This window comes from Hevea brasiliensis, chromosome 2 (genome assembly GCF_030052815.1).
Source record: "Hevea brasiliensis isolate MT/VB/25A 57/8 chromosome 2, ASM3005281v1, whole genome shotgun sequence".
NCBI classification, from domain to species: domain Eukaryota; kingdom Viridiplantae; phylum Streptophyta; class Magnoliopsida; order Malpighiales; family Euphorbiaceae; genus Hevea; species Hevea brasiliensis.
The window spans coordinates 102420982-102439666 of record NC_079494.1 but is presented as its reverse complement, the minus strand read 5'-3'; the positions used below and the strand labels follow the sequence as shown (position 1 = coordinate 102439666).

The following is an 18685-nucleotide window of genomic DNA, read 5'->3' as shown; positions in this document are numbered from 1 at the left end:
AAATTCTACTTACAAATTTTAGTGTATTTATTATAAAAAAAAAAAAAAAACTATTTTCCCCTTTAATATTTTTATTTTTGTTTTAGTTTCTGCATTTTTATTCATAACTTCAATCTATTAATATTTTATATTTTTATTTTAATTTTTATATTTTATGAAGATTTTATTTAATCTCTTTTCAATATTAATTTTTGACCCCTCCAATCTTGAATTTCTAGTTCTGCCTCTGAACACAACAATCAAAGTCTTAAAGCAAACGCAAATATGTATACATATTCAATAGGGAAGCTCAAGGATGCTTACACTTATCCTACTTTTCATCTCTGGGAAAATTCTAACTCTTGTTGATTGCGTTCTGGCGTTGGCAAGTTCCTCAGCGAGTGAGATCTTGTCTTTGGCTTGTTATGAGGAATGGATTGCTCACTAATAGTGAACGTTATTGGTGTCATCTTTATGAAATAGATCTGTGTAACATGTGCACTGGTGGGGAGGACACCAATTTACATGTCCTTCGCAAGTTTGGATTGTCTTGATTCCTCTTTAAATAGAGATCTTTTCTTCGATACACCATTACAAAGGCGGAGTTGTGGGCTGTCTTTCATGGCATCATATTTGCTCAGTCTTTAGGGTTAGATTCTGTTCTCGTAGAGTGTGATAATATTACCATGTTAGCTATGATCCATGGATCTTGCCAACCTTTGGAGTGTTGTCGATCCTTAGTACAAGCTATTTGTGATTTAATGCAATTAAATTGAGAGGCCTGTGTGACTCATATTTTTTGAGAGGCAAATGCTTCGACAAATTGATTGCTTCAACAAGGAGGGAAACAATTTGCAGTCATTCGCTTCATTGCATTTCTGAGGCTCAAACGACCGCAGATAAGAAGAGACGGGCAGGCCCATTACGATAGCTTCGGTTCGGGTTAGGCCCAGACCACTGCACGGCCACGCCACTGTTACTTCTGAAAACACCATCAAAAAAAATTGTGAAGCACAGGAGAAATTGTGGATCGTTTACCAAAATCTACATAAAAGTCCTTTCTCAGATCATCTACATTTGATCCCCAATTGGCACCTTGAATTGAAGTTGAAGTAAAACCAAGTATAATCAAACCAAGTATAATCACATCATCTACAAAAGCTAAAGCGGAGAGATCCAAATTTACGAAAAATGGAGGCTCCGCAAGGAGGAGACAAATCGAACCACCAGTCCTCTTCTCCCATTCCCGTCGTATCCAATTTCTGGAAAGGTAATCCATTCTCGATCAATGCCTCTAGTTTTAGTTCAACTTCCTTTTTTTTTTTTTTTAGTTTGGATCACAGTTTTTATGCTAGAAATGGATTCAGCTGTTGACTTATTGATACATTTCGATTTTGAACTTGTTGCTTGTTAATTCTTTATTAAATGAATTCTGTTTAGTAGATTTTAGGGTTTTTGTATTCTGAAATTTTGGTTGTGTATTGATTTAGTTTGGGGTGTAGAGTAGTAGTGGGTAGGCATTTGAGCATTGATGACTGGGCCTTCATAGTGGTTTCAAGTGCGATTTATCTGCTTAATTTTAACTTAAACCTCAATTTTTCTTTTTTAATTATTTGATGCAAAGGTTTCTTTTTGAATTGATTGGTAGACGGCTATTGCTTCGTGGTGTAGCGTTAGTCTCTAGCTATCTATTCTTTTCCAACCAGAAGCAATTTTAAGCATCAAGTTTCAGATGATTTATTGTTGATTTGTCTAATATATTGACATTTACAAAGAAATAGCACCAGCTTGCTACACACTATTGTCACTTAATTAACATTCATTAAGAGAAGGTGAAAAAGGATGAGGATGCCAATAAAACTAACTCGACAGCAGTGAGAATATAAAGAGTTATCATTGGATTTATACAACAGGTCAATAGCATGAAACTGCATCAGAAATGGCTATACTAGACCTATAGCCTATTGTTTCTGTTAAAGTCTGTGCCATTGTGTTGGAACTTTCTGTCTATTTAAGGATGATAGGGGGTTGTGTTTGGCATTTAATGAAATTTTCATAATTCAGGTATTTTTTGTTGCAGGATCAGTTTTGTTCCCCTGCTCTTGTTTCCATCATTTCTTTTTCTTAGATATTATGATGTATAATATAAAAGTAGAAAAGGGGCTTTGTTGTGAAAATGGCAGGTGTAATTAGAATGAAAATAATTGTGATATAATGGATGTGTGTAGAAGGTAAATTGAAGAAACCATGCAATTTCATCCAGCTGTTTATTTGAGTACTCAAAACAGTTTTTCTTTTGTTTTTTCTAAATATAATTTTTTTATTTTTTCCTGTTCATTTCATGTGGAAACTGGAATATTTTTTGGTAGTCAAAATATTTCTCTTTTGTGCACCATAAATAAAGTAGGAAAATATTGATGGAATGTTATCTTTTAATATGCTTTTTTTTTCTTTGCAGAATTTGAATTGGAGAAGGAGAAAACTGTGTTGGATGAACAAGGACTTAGGATAGCTGAAAATCAAGAGAACAGTCTGAAAAACCGACGAAAGCTTGCAGAGAGCACTAGAGGTATTGTTTATACCAATTAATTAGGCAATTATTCTAAGGATTGAAAGAAAAGGGTAAAAGTTGATGATGGAAACAGGAAGAAAAGTGGAGTATATGTGGAGAATTACTATGTCCAACATATGTTTGGGATGGGAATAATTGGAGAGGGCTGTCATCTCTTGTATTCTGTTCTTTTTTTTCTGAAACTATCTTTGCATAAGTTAAAGCCTGTCTGCTTAGAACCTGCCTTCTTTATTTGATCTATTAACAGATTTCAAAAAGGCTTCACCAGAGGAAAAGTTAGGTTTGTTTAATTCTTTACTTAAGGGCTACCAAGAAGAAGTTGATAATCTTACCAAGAGAGCAAAATTTGGAGAAAATGCTTTTCTGAATATATATCAGAAGCTATATGAGGCTCCAGATCCTTATCCAGCTCTTGCATCAATAGCTGTAAGTATAACTGCACCAGCCTATTCCATTCAGGTGTTTTATTGAATTACCTTTCTCCAGAATTTTGAAGTTGTATGCCTTCTTTGATTAAAATGTCTTTTATGAATGAGTTTCTTCCATTTTGGGACATCAAGATGTATGTAATGTAGTGAATTAGGTGTAGATTACTAGCTTTACTCTATATAATGAATGTCTGATTATCATTTCCTTAACAATGCAACAATGGGAAGGTATTGGCACTTGAGTGATTGCCTAGTTGTGTGGATAATATGCAAATTTTATTAGCAGCTATTCCTTTTGCTGCATGCGAATGGCTTTTTAGATCTTGCATGTTTTTGTATGTCTGTGTGCGCAAGCTAATCTGTGCAGGATGTATTTTCTGATCAAATAATCTTTATCTAAGTTAGCCCTCTGCATGCGATATGCTTAATTGATGCAGATTTCTCCTCGGAGTGGTGGACTTGATCCCGCTATTCTTCTGCTAAAGTAGTTCCATTGATCTAACTTCATACACATGCTTTTCTTCCATGCAGGAGCAAGATCTGGCATTGTCTGAGCTGGAATCTGAGAATCGGAAGATGAAAATTGAGCTTGAAGAGTTTAGGACAGAAGCAACTCGCTTAAAGAATCAGCAGGCAACAATAAGAAGACTTGAAGAACGTAATCGTCAATTAGAGCAACAGGTAAGCTGTGGGCAGTATAAAGAACTAATGTGCAATTGCCATGCAATAGTTGTCAGGATCATTTGCTATATTGGTTTCTATAGGCCTTGAAATTGCACTGCAGCAGAGCTGAAATTTTATTGTGGTATTTTCCTATTAGGTTTGGGGTTGGAGGGAGATGGGACTGTGCAGCATATTCACAGGCATTTTAGTCATTTATATGATAATTTTAGTTTTTCTGCATTTATGTAATCCTCTGAGTTTAAGGCTACAACTTTCCACTCTTTGATTAACAATTGACAGAGTTTTGACAAATATCTTTAGCTAAAATTAGTTGAACACACTCTTTGCAGTTGGAATTCAATTTCTTTAATAGATGTGAGTTATGATGAGTAAGCCTGATGGTTAACATTGAGATGACAAAAATGGTTTATTACCTAATTTCTGATTTTTCATTTCAGATGGAGGAAAAAGTGAAGGAAATTGTGGAGATGAAACAACGTAGTTTGGCTGAAGAGAACCAGAAAACACTAGAAGTTTTAAAAGAAAGGTATTTACTCAATGTTGTTGATGATATCTTACATTTCAGAAAAATGTTGGGCAGTTGCTTTTGCTTATAAATGGAAAATTGCAAATGCACGCATATCATAAAAAACAGCATTTCAGAATGGGTTCTTCTTTTGTGGCCTTCTGAACTTTTTTTTTTTATACTTTTTATAGAAACCCCGTATTCTGGCCTTTTCTTTATCAGGGAGCAGTCTTTGCAAGATCAATTACGACAAGCTAAAGAAAGTGTTGCCAATATGCAGAAATTGCATGAACTTGCACAAAGCCAATTGTTTGAAGTCCGTGCTCAATCAGGTTGCTAATTCTTAGTATGTTATCATGCCATAATCATGTTACCTAAATTTATCACATCCTTAATGTTGTAGTTGCCAGAAACTCCTTTTTCAACATCTGTCACTTATTTTGAAGAACAACAAATTCTATACAATTTCATCTAAACTTGATGAATATACTCCCAATTTTCTTATGCTTTTATTTCATCTGTTTATATTAAATATCAGAGGAAGAAAGGGCCGCAAAACAGTCAGAGGTCAATCTTTTGATGGATGAAGTGGAAAGGGCTCAAACGCGACTTCTTAGCCTTGAGAGAGAAAAGGTCTGTTTCACAGTTGGTTAACCTGCTTTTCTCTGATCCCCTCATGTTTTTGCCCCCCTTCAAGACTTAGAATAGTTGCTTCTTCTTGTTCTTCTTCTTCTATTGTTCGATTTTTCATGTTAGATGCTCTCCTGATGTTGTTTAAGAATAATTCTGGTTGGTTGTAGGTGCTTGCAGCCTTGCACCTTTGTTAGCATCCTAAATATGCTAGGAAGAATGGTGTCATTCACTTTTCATTGTGGATAGTGGAATCAATGGTCTTCAAATGACAGTATCTATTTATGCTCCCACTGAAGTGTATAAAGCCTTATAAGTAAGGATTATTTGTCTTCAAATGGACAGTATCCTTAACCTGTCTTCAAATCTGACGAAATTTAAGTTTAAATTAAATATTTTGAAGATTTGCTCAAGAAAGGGAAAATTTACTGAATCAAACTGGTAAAAAACCAATAAACCGATTGACTTGTATCAACTGTTCAATTCAAAAAATTCCTAATGGTCTGGTTAACTGAACCGTGGATTTGTGATCATCCCTAGCATTTATTACTTGTAGAGATTTTGTTTTGCTCTTCCTCCATACCCTTACCTCCACCCTCCATGCTCACTGGGGCATTCCCTCATTGCTCCCTTCTCTTGTATATTTGCTTTTTATATTAGTTGCATCCTAATAAAAAACCTAGGGATAGAAGTGACATAAATAATTTACAGAGGAAAAACTGAAGAAAAATACAGTGGGTGGAAATTTTAATTGTTCAGCTCTTCTTAAAATAGGTCATGTTTTCATTTTCCTAGCATAAGTGGCAAAGACCATCTCATTTCTGTTTGATGCTCCAAATTTTAATTGAACATCTGCAGGGTCTCCTCCGTTCTCAGTTGCAATCAGCAAATGAAGAGACAGGAAGTAAGAATAGGTGAGGTACTCCATCACTATTTTTGTACTTCTGTTTCTACCTAAGCTACTATCCTAATTAAAGATCTGGTTTGATAGGCATATGAATGATCTTTAGTTCCACCAGTAATTCTTTCTTCCATGATGAATTTACACTTTTTTCTTACTTTCCATAGTATATTGCATTAGTTCATTGTCCACTGCTATGGTTGCAGTGACAGTGTGGATTCAAATAGTTTTCTTGAGAATTCTTTGAGTGCGAAAGAGAAGATTATATCTGAACTGAACATGGAACTCCACAATATTGAAACCACCTTGACAAATGAGCGAGAACAGCACATGAATGAGTTCAAAAAGTTGAACATGGCACTCAATGAGAAGGTGTGATACTATTTTGTCATTGTATCGTTTAATATATATATGTGTGTGTGTCAGTGTGTGTGTGTGTGTGTTTGCACGGACATGCTCATGTGCGTGTGTGCGTCTGTATACTCACACTGTCTCCCTCAATTTATGGCGCTTAAAAGAATGAGGCGTACCAGTGGTACTATAAGATATTTCGTCGCTGCTGTCTAATGACTAGTTTCTAGCTTTGTATTGTTCATCGCTATCAATAATCTGGTTTAATTCATGAACAAAATTTGTATGACTAAAAGTTTCCCTCTAGTTCATGTTAACTGTCACTTTAAGGTCTAGCTCTACTTAAGCTATTTAGATGCAAAAGCAATGGAGTGATGGCGACTTGCGGTGTTTATTCTGCTAATTTTGAAGAAGACACAGTGAACTATAACTGTATATGACTGAGATTATTGGAAAATGAACAGGAAACAGAAATCTTTTTCATGTCTTAGTTATTTGTGATATGTATGATGACATTGTGTTTTTCATATTCTTTTCCTTTTCATTGTTAAACACTCGTGTCCCTCTTTTATGTGCATCCAGGAACTTGCTCTTGAGGAGATGAAGAAAGAGCTTCATGCAAGGCCAACTGCAAAATTAGTTGATGATTTGCGTAAAAAAGTGAAAATTCTGCAGGTAAAGCCTTTTCTTTTACATCTTTGTGATTGTTTTAAATTTTTTTCTAGCCTTGTGAATTTTATTGAAATTTTACAATATGCATTCAAGTTTCTTCAGAAGTTCCGTTGGTGTGTCAGTTGCTTATGATCTAAATATAAGAGATAAAAAACTGAATTAAAAAGCAATTGTGCAATTCCTCTATTTTTTTCTTGGTGGCCCTATGGCATCTTTGAATGAGGTACTTCTATGTCTATACGAGTGTGTACTCTTTTTTTTTTTTTTTTCCATAGCTGGGATCAGACTTCCCTTACATGTTAAGATTTTAACTTTGAGGCTTTTAAACTTTAGCAGTCTCTAGGACCTGTAATTAGGTCTGCATTTCAGATACTTAGAAAAGTTCAAGAAAATAAAATTTTAACTTTATTGGCACCAGAACATCTGAATGATGATGAGCCTTTCTTCCTCTTTTCTTTTAATAATTTCCAATATATCTTTCTTTAGGTTATGGCTGTAACTCTTCTATTGGCTGGTGGACTGCCCCAAATATTTCAACTTTTTTTCCTCTTTTTTTTTTTTTTTGTTGGGGGGGGGCCGGGGGTGTGGGGTGGTGGGAGGGGAGAGGGATTATCTTGGGATATATTTCATCTTCTCTATTATTTTTTTTCCTCAACATTTACATGCATCATTTTCTAGCACTCTGCAATGTTTGTGTATTTCTGGTAATGGTTTCACCATTACATGTTGTAGGCTGTGGGCTACAATTCAACTGAGGCTGAAGATTGGGAAGTAGCTACTACTGGGGAAGAGATGAGCAAACTGGAGTCTCTTCTTCTGGATAAGAATCGGAAAATGGAGCATGAACTCACACAATCAAAGGTATAAGGAGTCTTTGCATTATATTTTTCTTTTCGTTTTATTGTTTGTAGAGACACATTTCTGAGAATTTAACCCAAAATCGTTCAGAGTGGAGAAAGCGAATCCATATAGCCGACCCCAAATTTTTGGGATAAAGGCTTAGTTGAGTTGAGTTGAGTTGAGTTGAGTTATTGTTTGTAGAGGCCTTTTTCTATTATCATTTTTTTTAGCTACACTAGGTTCATGTAAAGTCACTTGGAGGATGTCAGTATCAACTTAGTTTTATATTTATTCTGGCTTGTCAGTGAGATTTGAATGATGAATATACTTGAACTGACCCCTGTTAAAGTGACCTTTGACAACCTCAACCCTAACACCTCAACCAAGGTGCAAGGGTTTATTTTGGGAATATTTACAAGTTGCTAAGAGTGATGCTTCTCTGATGCAATTAATTCTCAAGTATCTATTATAATTTTGAAATTTTTTCTTCCTTCAGGTTAAACTATCTGAGAAAGTGTCTTTGCTGGAAACAGCCGAAGGCAAGATAGCAGAGCTTACTGCAAAAGTTAAGGAACAACAAAAGTTAATACAAAAGTTGGAAGATGATATATTGAAGGTTGGATCAAGGGCTTGTAAATGTTTTGATTTACCATGTTTAGTGACTTCATCATTATGCATGCTTTGTGTTAACCACTGTAACTTTCTGCAGGTTAATTGATACTTTTACCTAATTAGTCAGTAGTAGAATACATTATCTAGTTCCTAAAGTCATTATCATTTTAGCCTAGGGCATAATATTGACCAGATTCATTACATGCAAATTAATAGTAATTAAACATTCCTGCAGAAAGATAATAGACAAATGATTATTTGAAAAGCTCCCATTTGACACTTGGCACTTCACACTTCATGTCTGTTGTTTTTTCTGTTCAGCTAACATTTGGTAATTTTACAAAAATAATGGAGTTTTATTTGGTTGTCATAAAGTGTGATTTTCCTGTACATGTCAACACACACAACCCCCCCCCCCCCCCCCCCCAACCAATGCACGCATGCATCCAACTAAATGTACAACCACTCTCCAAAATGTAAATTTCTGTCTTTTTCCCTCTTGGTGCAGGGTTATAGTTCTAAAGATCGAAAAGGTGGTCAATTTGATGATTGGGATCTTTCAGAGGCCTGGGGTGCTGAGTCATCTGAGGTGCCTGTCTCATTCTTCCCACCCTGTAATTTCCAAAGTTCATGCTTTATGATGAAAATTAACAGTCTGCAGTCATAATCATGAACAGTTTCTTCTTGCAATAATGAAATTTAACAGTCTGCAGTCAATGATCATGCAAATTCCTTGTCTAAATAGGGAGCACCACCTTTGATTCCTTTTTTATTGAATTTATTTATTAATTTACGGGAAAAAAATCTAGATGTGTTCACTGGTAACAGGAAAGATGTGAAAGTTCTTTGGTATTTTGCTTCTTTTTTGTGCTATGGATTCTTTGAATGAATGAATGGAAAGAAATACTCTCATTTTAAAAAATGAATCGCTCTTTAGTTTTGCTAGTGGACGAAATGGTGGTTCTGGCTTCTATGTGACATTGTGCCTGCTTTTGGAGTTATAGTTTGGTTTACTTCCATTTTAAAAAATGAGTAGCTCTTTTGTTTTGCTATTGGACGAAGTGGTGGTTCTGGCTTCTATGTGACGTTGTGCCCGCTTTTGGAGTTTTAGTTTGGTTTTCTTTGAGTGTTATTTATCTTGATTGGAGAGTATTAATTTTGTTTGCAGTTCTTTGTTGAGTTTTACAGGAGGATTCCTAGCCCTCCATTTGTACTCTCTTTTTTCTTTCCCAATAAAATTTCCTCTTATAAGATTTATATATGTGTATGTGTGTGTATGTTTATAGGTGCAATGTTTGGTGAAATTACAATTTGATTGTGTTGTGTGTTTATTGAGTCCATGTTGTCCTTTCTTTGACCAAAACAATTTGTTTCTTCCCATTGAATTTCTTATTCGAGTGTTGCCTCTTCTGGTCCAGAGTGCAGACCAGAAACATGTATCTTCAGAACAAGACCAGAACTCAATGCTCAAGGTTATCTGCAATCAACGAGATCGATTCAGGACGCGTTTGCGAGAGACAGAAGAAGTATGCCATTCATTTTTTTTTTAATTTTTTAAAAACATCACCTTTTATTTCATTTTATTTTCTGACACATTTCAATTAAATTATCATTCATTTTTATGACTAATGTGATCATTCTTAAAAAATTGTAGGAGGTGAGGCAATTGAAGGAGAAAATAGGGGTTTTAACAGCAGAGCTGGAAAAGACAAAAGCTGATAATGTCAAACTATATGGCAAGATACGTTATGTCCAGGATTACAATCTTGAGAAAGTAGTTTCTAGGGGATCAAAGAAGGTACCTCTATGCATTTCTGTATGTGTTCATTTACTTATTTCAGATTAAAGTTTTTTTGAAGCTAATGTTTTTCTTTTTCTGTTTTATATTTTCAGCATGCAGAGGATCTGGAAAGTGGCTTTACCTCAGATGTTGAGTCCAAGTACAAGAAGATATACGAAGATGATATAAATCCATTTGCTGCATTTTCTAAGAAGGTAGCTATTGTCATGCTCGTCTGTGAACTTTGTTAGTTTGTCGCTGATCGCATGCTTACATATTCAATAATTTTGTGGTTTCATGAGGTCATTTAATGACCTCTTTCAAAAAAAAATAATAATAATGCTGGCCATTCATGTCAAAATATTGCAATTTTAAAGAAGAGACATGAATTTCATACATATTCTTTGTCTGATTTGTTGGATTAAGTTTTTTTTTTTTTTTTTTTATCATCATACTTGTTTAAGAATACTGATTAAGCTTTTTCCCCAAGTGCAGAGATGGTAATAATTTATTTCATCCACAAGTGTAATAGATGAAATCAAATGAATAAATTTTTAGTTTTTCTTAGTACTCAGATGATCGCCTCTGTGCCCCCTTGAGTTGATTATTTTCTTCATTGAAGGTGTGTTTAATTTGTAACATAGATTGCCTTGAGAAATATGGTTTTCCAAACAAATTGGTGGAAAAAATAAAAGAAAAAAAAAAAGAGCTTGAATTTTTTGTTCTAGGGATTTGTATTTGCTGCCAAACAGATAGTGCTGAAAAAGTAGATGGAAATGACTGTGATATCATTTTCTGAGCATTTATGATGAAATTTTACAGGCACTAGCCAGCATTGCAGCAACACGTTCATTTAGTTTCTAACTGGATATCCTGACTTCAATATACTGCTTATCATACTTATGTATCGTGTACTAGCTTAACTCCTTTGCTTCTTATTAGGAAAGGGATCAAAGATACAAGGAGTTGGGTTTCAGAGACAGAATTACTTTAAGTAGTGGACGTTTCCTTCTGGGCAACAAGTATGATTCATTCTCAATTCAAATGGAACTTTTCTCTTTTAAAGCATGCATCCCTCACGTAATCTTTCTTTGTTAATTACTCATCAACATCATTTGTGCCTTGTTACATTCATCAAGGCCTGGCAGCTAATTGGGTTTCGATGTCTCGTTTTCTGAAACATGACCTTCTCTGTTGTTGCATTCTTTCCTTTATTGCATCCTTGTTACCTGGTTCTTCTTAGCTTTTGTTATGTGCTGAAAAAATAAAAACCTATTTTTGTTGGTCACTGTAATTATCTATTTTGTGTACCTTGCATCCTATTCCTATCCTCTTAAAATATTTCTTCTTTCAGCATATTTTCTAGAGTATCTTTTCGTTTCTTCAGCTTCTGCTTAGACAAGAATTATATTCACCACTTTTTTAAGTAGATAATTTTCCACGCATTACATTTTCAGTTATTTTCAAATGCAAGGCGATATTTGCCTTGTGCATTGTTTGCTAGTTGTTGACTCGACATTCCTTTGACTTGAAGTGTCATCTGCTTCAGTCACCTTTCTGGCAAATATTATCTTATGGTCTTCATTCCCCATTTATGTAAGGAGATTGTATTTTGTTTTACTAAGCAGTTTACTCCATTGCAGGTATGCTCGAACTTTTGCATTTTTCTACACCATCGGGTTACATATCCTGGTGTTCACCTGTCTCTACAGGATGTCAGCTTTAAGCTATCTGAGGTAATTATGTTTCATCTACATCTATTCATATACATTATCTGCATTTACAGGTTGTCAGGACTTTTCTGGGTTAAATGACAAGTATGCGCGTTAGTGATAACTAAGTCCAATAGTTGCGATTGAAACTTACCAATTTTTTTCTATCAATTTTGTAACTGTTCATGTTGTTCTCTTGCAGTAATGGCGGGGAATCCTTTACCGGAGATAAAATGCAGAACCTCCCACATGCACTTTAGTTTTACATTGGTGCTAATTTTTTATCTCGTAAAATGAAAATGATTTAGAGTGGAAAAAGCGAATTCATATAGCCGACCCTAAATTTTTGGGATAAAAGTTTAGTTTGAATTGAAAATGAAAATGGTGTCAAAATTATGAATAAAAAAGGTGTACAAAGTGCATGCAACATTTTAATTTTACTACTAGCGCTGCGAAGTTTGAAGGTGCAATGAAAATGGCAGCATTCTATTTCTTATTTGCACATGATTCACTTACAATTCTTTTGATAGAAATGGCAAGTTTGTGGAGGCAATGGACAAAGCTGTACAATTTGAAGTCACTATAAAGATAAATGCTATAGAGTTTCTTTTTGTGTGTACAAAAATAAATAAAAACCTTTTTATTGGAATAAATATTAAAAATTGGATCTTCTAACTTGTTTACTAAACTGATGAAGTCTGTTTTGCCTATACAAAATATTCTTGATGACTAAAATAGTTTAAAAAAGAATTGAGTTTGTTTCCATTTTTAGTTGTAACACAAGTTTTTAATTCTATAAATAATTCTCTTTTATTTTAACCTAAAATAACACAGTCTATTGGTCTCAATACAAACTAAACTTACTTTTAAAAAAAAATTGAGCAATGTTAATGTCATGGGCAAACTTGTATATATTAATTTAACATCCATTTATATATTTGAAAGACTTAATATTATATTATATTATATATATTCTTAATTATTTATTTTCTATTACATTTAAATTAAATATAATAGATAAAGTGTAAACAAGTTTATAGAAATCAGATTTGAGCGGTTAGATTGAAAATAAATGAATTCACAGTTGACTCGGTTCAATTTCATTTTATCATCAAATTTATTATTTTTATTTTTACGCTAAAAATTGATCGGTGGGGCGGAACGAAACCGAGACAAATTTTATTTTTTAATAGAAGTGACGAGAATTAAATTCCCAAGCGGGTCGTTGTAGTATAGTGGTAAGTATCCCCGCCTGTCACGCGGGAGACCCGGGTTCGATCCCCGGCAACGGCGTTATTTTATATGCATATGTTTTTATAAAAAAAAAAAAAAAAATTAAATATATATATATTAAAAATAAATTATTGTTTTGGTTATTTGGTACTTATCCGGGCAATTTTCCAGTTCCCATAAAATCAATCGACCAGGTCAAAGTTGCCCTGAAGAAGAAGCAGACCCTCTCTTCTCGGCTCCCCTCCTCTTTCCAAACCCTAATTTCTTATAGAAAGAAGATGAAGGTGAGTTCTTGCTCTGCCGCTGCTTTTACATCATCATTCGCCACCAACGCCCTGCGCTTCCCATTTAATAACCATCATTCTTCTTCTCTTTCCTTTTTTTGCTGGAAGAGAAGCATGTCTCAATTCCCTATTCGTTGTTCTTCTACTTCTCCTTCGTCTTCTTCAGCCGCCGACTATTCCTCTATGTCCAATGAGTCTGCCATCAAGCCAAAGCAACAGCAGCCTTGGCTCATTGTTGGCCTCGGAAATCCTGGAAAAAAGTATCAAGGCACTCGCCATAACGTCTGTAATCCCCCTCCTTTTTCTCTCTCTGTTTTGTAATTTCTTAAAAAACAAAATGAAACATTCCTTTATGCATATAGCGTTTCTTTTGTTGGTTCAGCCATTTCGCATATAATGAGCTGCCCCTGTTTGTTTAGATCTTTCTGACCGTGTTTCTCTATATTGGGTTCTTTTTTGCAGGTGGGTTTTGAGATGGTAGATGCTATAGCTAATGCTGAAGGAATATCCATCAGTAGTGTTTCCTTTAGAGCATTGTTTGGAAAAGGTTTTTGTAATTCAAACTTGTTTCGCTTTCTTTGCCAAGTGATTGCAAGTTTATTGCATTCTGCATTTAATAAAAATTTAATGCAGCTCACAACTTATCCTGCTTTTGTAAATTTTATTTATTTGGGGAAATTATTTATTCATGTTCGAGGTCTGTTTTTTGGTTTGTCTATGGTTATTGCCGTTTAATCCTCTAAATCATGCTCAGCTATTTCTATTTTTGTTAGTTATTTAAATTGTTTATACAGGCTCGCACGCATGTTAGCCATACCCACAAATGTAACATGGTGAAAAGTTATATGTGAACAATTTCTGCTTGTTCAAAAACGTAAATATACACTCTATTGGGATATATAATTAATGAAACGGTGAACTGTGATTTCCTCGGCTGCCCTACAGAGAGCAGATGCTGACCCACAAATGGAAGGGAGGGTGACTCCAATTATCTATGAATGAGTATATTTCAAAGTTTTGTATCAACTTGTGAAAGTGATTTCGTTATATGCTATAAGAAAAGTGAGACTCACTCTCATTCATTTATTCATTACACTGTCCAACATACTTGAACTATTTATTTGATATCTTTGAGGAAAATGGGGCATGTAAGAAAACTTTAGATGGTTTTAGAAAATGAAAACCAGAGCTTTTGATTGGAGGAAAAATGCTCAGAGATTATGCTATATGCAACTTTTATTGTAATTTACAGTATTTAGTGCGAGACTAATGCTAAACTTTTATGAATCAAGGCTTGCCATTGCAGTTGCTGTGGGATAAAATAGTTTTTCTAGCCTTTTTGTTGGTTCTGTTTCATCAATTTATTGCAATGTTTTTCTTGCCCTATATGTATGATACAGTTGGAGAATTAATTAGTTTTTGTTTTCAGGTTTACTTTTCTAGCTTCTTTGGTAGGAAGAGGTTTTGCCCTGCAATTGTATATCCTTACCTTTTCTCATTAGTGAAATCTTCTTTTATCCTCTTTAAAAAGAATTAGTAGTTCAGGTTCACAAGTTGAATATAGTCCTTTTTTTGTTCTTTCTATTTGTGCATCTGTCTTTCCCATTTTCTATGAAATATATAATCATGTGGAGATAACTTTATGACAAATTCAGTTAGGAGTAGTCTTTTGAGTACCCAAAGTAGTATACAGTGCACACAAATTTCTACATTGCAGTCTCTAAGAAGTGTCAAGTGTACTTGGTCTCTCCACTACACAGTAAGAAAGTTAAATATGTGGCCCTAATGTCACAATGAAGCACCTATACCATTGTACGAAGGAATGCCCATAGTGTTTTTTTTTTTTTTTTTTGCCAAAGATAGGAGACACATTGTGTTTAAACTGTTATTAAACATATTTGTTATTAGAGTATCATGGCACAACTGATTATAGAATTTCTCCATGTTAAATTGTTATGCCAAACATCAAGAATTGAAGCTACAAGCTTTTGATAAAAGACATAAATTAAGTGTAAATAATCTATAATTACATTCTTTATCTTTCCAAATCCTAGTGGTGTGTCAATTCCTATTTCCTAAACAAGTATCATAAATCTAAAGATTTTTATATTCCAGGGTTTATTGGAAATGTTCCAGTAATGCTTGCCAAACCACAAACTTTCATGAATTCAAGTGGTGAGTCTGTAAGTAAGCTAATCTCATAGGATTTTTACATGCACTTATGGTCAAGATATTTTCTTTGATCTATATTTCTATAGTTCTGAAAGTGATTGGTTGATTTCCGATGCAATTTTTAGGTTGGGGCTATTGTGTCCTATTACAAGATTCCATTGAAGCAAGTACTCCTGGTAAAATATTTGTCTTTCTATGCTCCATACTTATGCATCTAAGATAAGAGTTGCAGAGATGAAAATGTTAAGGTGGATGAGTGGCCATACTAGACTAGATAAAGTCCGTAATGAGAGTATTAAAGAAAAGGTAGGAGTGGTGCCAATTGAAGATAAGTTGAGAGAAGGGAGATTGAGGTGGTTTGGTCATGTGAAGCGTAGACATACGGAGGCTCCAGTTAGACAAGTAGAGCATATTAGGTTAGAGGATAGAAAGAAAAAAATGGGTAGACCTAAATTGACTTGGAGGAGAGTAGTACAACGTGACCTAGAAGCATTACATATTTTTGAGGATTTAACCCAAAATCGTTCAGAGTGAAGAAAGCGAATCCATATAGCCGACCCCAAATTTTTGGGATAAAGGCTTAGTTGAGTTGAGTTGAGTTGAACTGCTACTATCTAGCACGATCACAGACCATCTTAGTGAATACTGATCTTCCTCGTCTGTTGAAGTCTCCTGCCTTCTCAGTTTCACAACTCAAATCTTCATCAATGATCAAGTTTAGGGTAGTAATGTAAATATGCAGTGTTAAGGTAGTGTTGATTTAGCGCCATCTGCGTCTTTCACTCTTTCCAAACCTGACAAGCAACAACCCTAGAAGTTGATTATGCGAATTATTGAAGCATTTGGTAACGCCATCAGGTCTAGCTGAATTTTGACACAGCCTTATTCTTTTCTCAAAGTAATGTGTTCAAGACCGCTCCAAGACTTAGTATTACGGCTGAATGTTAAAGCATTGAAGCAAAGCAGTACTGATGATGGTAAGGAAATGAAATCAACAATGTTAGTTTCAGGAAGGGATTAGGTAATTCTATGGGACTGAAATGGCTAATAATGTAAATTGAGACATTCTGCGCCGCCGCGCGCCCCCCCTTCCCCCCTTCCCCTCCCCCCTTTTAAAAAAAAAAAAAATTCTAGTTCTGCCCTTGTCTTACTCATTATACATTTGATCTTACAATATTTGGTCACAGATTTATGATGATTTAGATTTGCCTTTTGCCAAGTTACGACTATTGCCAAAAGGTGGACATGGAGGACACAATGGGTATTTTTTTTTTTTCCTTTTCCTGTTTTTATTCTTATTCTTAGCGCCTCAATGTTATTGTTGATATTGGTTCCAGTATCCCTAGGACTTCACATAATGGTAATTTGTGGCTCACTTTGAGGTCAATGTTAGTGGACAACATGCTGGTCATTCACAATTTTGGTATCTATTTTTCTTTTGAATAGCAAGGATGTGAATAAATATTTTGAACCATAATTTTCCAAGGCACAAAATATGCAATTTTTTTTAATTTGTTGCCTCTTAAGGCAAACCTAGGACCACTCAATTTAAATTGGAGTTTGTGTTTCTGTGTTATGTTTCTTACAATACAATTATTACCTTGATTTATAACTCTGTTTTTTGGCATTGTGCCCCTCGTGTGAACAGCATTTTGAATCCTTTTACCAATTTCCCTGTGGCAACACGTTTTCTCTTCTTTTCTTTCCAATTGAACACTATTTTTATGGGCTTGCCTCTTACACAATGTTTGGATGTGTGGAAAAGGGAGAGGAAAGAAAATAAATGGGGAAAAATATCGAGAGATAGCTACTTTTTTGTGTTTGAAAAGAGGAGGGAAAATAAAACATGGAATGAAAATAAGAAATATTTTCCTTGAATTATTTTCTTACCAATTTGGAGAGAGAATACAAAAACCAAGAGGGAGAATGTGTTATAACTTGTTAAGTTACATATATACCTCTCAATTATTTATTCAAATTTCTAAGATAGAAGGTATAATGGTACAACAACAACCAAGTGTTATCCCAAATTAATTGGTGTTGGCTATATGAATCTTTTTTCGCCTTTAAGCTTTGTTGGGCACCAAATTTCATCAAACTATAATTATGTTACTTTCACTCTCTTTTCTTCCCTAACAATGGAAAAAACATCTCTCTCTTTTTCAGCTATCCAAACGAAAGGTGGAAGAATAAATTATCTTTCTTTTCCTACTTATTTTCCTTCCTCATTTTAAGTTTTTCCAAACAAAGTGTTAGTTGTTTAGCTTTTCAACTAGGTAAAAAATTGTTATGTCGAAGGAATATTTGAAATGCTAAATCCTTTGCCTATGCTGGGAAAATAATAATGTTTTTGTCAATGAAACACATGGAAGAATTCCTCCTAAGGTGACTACTAGATTGTATAATTATTATTTTTGCTTTCCTTCAGGATGAGAAGTGTTATTGATCACTTCAAAGGGATTCGTGATTTTCCTCGTTTAAGAGTTGGTAGGTTGGTTCCCTCTAGCATCTAAAGCTGCATTCAACCTGATTCTCCCATATTCATTATAGTTATGAAATTATGAAACCATTCTAGGAATTGGACGGCCTCCTGGGAAAATGGATACGGTAAACTTTGTTCTTCGCCCCTTCAATAAACAAGAACGCGAAGAGGTATGTAAAATCTTCACATTTACTCATAAAGGAGGGAACTTTGTCAAATTTGATAAAGGTTTTTGAGTATTCATTTGCTTTTTCACCATTTTCAGCTGGATTTTACATTTCAACATGGCATAGATGCCATTCGAATTCTTTTACTCGAGGGATTTAATAGAAGCGCAACATTTGTCAACAGTGCCAGATCTATGGAGCAATGTAGTTAAACTGTTACTGTAATTATCATTCAAGGGGGAAATTGTGAATCATGATGAAGTGAAATTGACCTTTTTTTTTTTTTTTGGAATATAGAGATTTCTTTCAAGCTTTGAAAGGCCAAAGTCATAATTGGAGATTTTGGTGCCTACATTTTTTAATTTTTGTTGGAGAGCAGCTGCAAGGACATTATTGATTTGGAACTGTTGAGATGTACTTTGTTTAAAAAAGTTCCTGTTGGTGCTATATGGCAACTTTTATTTTTTCTATCATTAGTCTGTTTCTAGCCTTTTTCTCAGCAATCTCCGGAGTTTTGTCAGCCAAGTTCACCATGTTAACATTGTTTGAGGGAATTGTCAAAAGATGCAATACATTAGTGTTGAGGGTATGAACATCATGATTTGGAATGCCTACTTTCATTTTTATTTTATTTTTTTTTTTTTTTTTAGAGCAACCTTCATTTTTGTTATTGAACTAATG

The 18685-nt window shown here is 34.5% G+C and overlaps 2 protein-coding genes and 1 non-coding gene across 4 annotated transcripts; all 3 read left to right on the top strand.

The window, feature by feature from the left end:
* Positions 1-353: 353 nt before the first annotated feature.
* Positions 354-12168, top strand: LOC110649036 (protein CASP). Its single transcript, XM_021803434.2, has 19 exons — positions 354-1249; positions 2438-2548; positions 2799-2977; positions 3511-3660; positions 4101-4189; positions 4391-4500; positions 4707-4801; positions 5657-5712; positions 5906-6071; positions 6633-6725; positions 7455-7583; positions 8059-8178; positions 8683-8763; positions 9593-9700; positions 9829-9972; positions 10068-10169; positions 10897-10976; positions 11598-11690; positions 11869-12168. Exons 1-19 carry the CDS (start codon positions 1171-1173, stop codon positions 11924-11926), a joined length of 2043 nt encoding a protein of 680 aa, XP_021659126.2. The 5' UTR covers positions 354-1170; the 3' UTR covers positions 11927-12168.
* Positions 12169-12887: 719 nt separating this feature from the next.
* TRNAD-GUC (transfer RNA aspartic acid (anticodon GUC)) lies at positions 12888-12959 on the top strand. Its single transcript has one exon. It is a non-coding gene; the product is annotated as a tRNA-Asp (tRNA).
* Positions 12960-13047: 88 nt separating this feature from the next.
* LOC110649038 (peptidyl-tRNA hydrolase, mitochondrial) lies at positions 13048-18477 on the top strand. Of its 2 annotated transcripts, none has more exons than XM_021803438.2 (8): positions 13048-13465; positions 13646-13730; positions 15299-15366; positions 15481-15531; positions 16543-16616; positions 17784-17846; positions 17931-18007; positions 18103-18183. In XM_021803438.2, the coding sequence occupies exons 1-7, from the start codon at positions 13178-13180 to the stop codon at positions 17989-17991; spliced, it is 690 nt and encodes a 229-aa protein (XP_021659130.2). In that variant the 5' UTR covers positions 13048-13177; the 3' UTR covers positions 17992-18007; positions 18103-18183. The 2 variants fall into 2 exon arrangements, with proteins under 2 accessions (XP_021659130.2, XP_021659129.2); XM_021803437.2 differs by having other exon boundaries at positions 13057-13465; positions 17784-17842; positions 18103-18477.
* Positions 18478-18685: the final 208 nt, after the last annotated feature.

What these genes read in the sequence shown, in the direction of transcription:
- LOC110649036 (XM_021803434.2), top strand. Translation starts at nt 1,171, where the DNA reads ATGGAGGCTCCGCAAGGAGGAGACAAATCGAACCACCAGTCCTCTTCT. An exon ending in ATCGTCAATTAGAGCAACAG is followed by an intron (nt 3,661 to 4,100) that starts GTAAGCTGTGGG and finishes TTTTCATTTCAG; the next exon opens with ATGGAGGAAAAAGTGAAGGA. An exon ending in GAGACAGGAAGTAAGAATAG is followed by an intron (nt 5,713 to 5,905) that starts GTGAGGTACTCC and finishes CTATGGTTGCAG; the next exon opens with TGACAGTGTGGATTCAAATA.
- LOC110649038 (XM_021803437.2), top strand. Translation starts at nt 13,178, where the DNA reads ATGAAGGTGAGTTCTTGCTCTGCCGCTGCTTTTACATCATCATTCGCC. An exon ending in TAGAGCATTGTTTGGAAAAG is followed by an intron (nt 13,731 to 15,298) that starts GTTTTTGTAATT and finishes TTTATATTCCAG; the next exon opens with GGTTTATTGGAAATGTTCCA. An exon ending in GGACATGGAGGACACAATGG is followed by an intron (nt 16,617 to 17,783) that starts GTATTTTTTTTT and finishes GCTTTCCTTCAG; the next exon opens with GATGAGAAGTGTTATTGATC.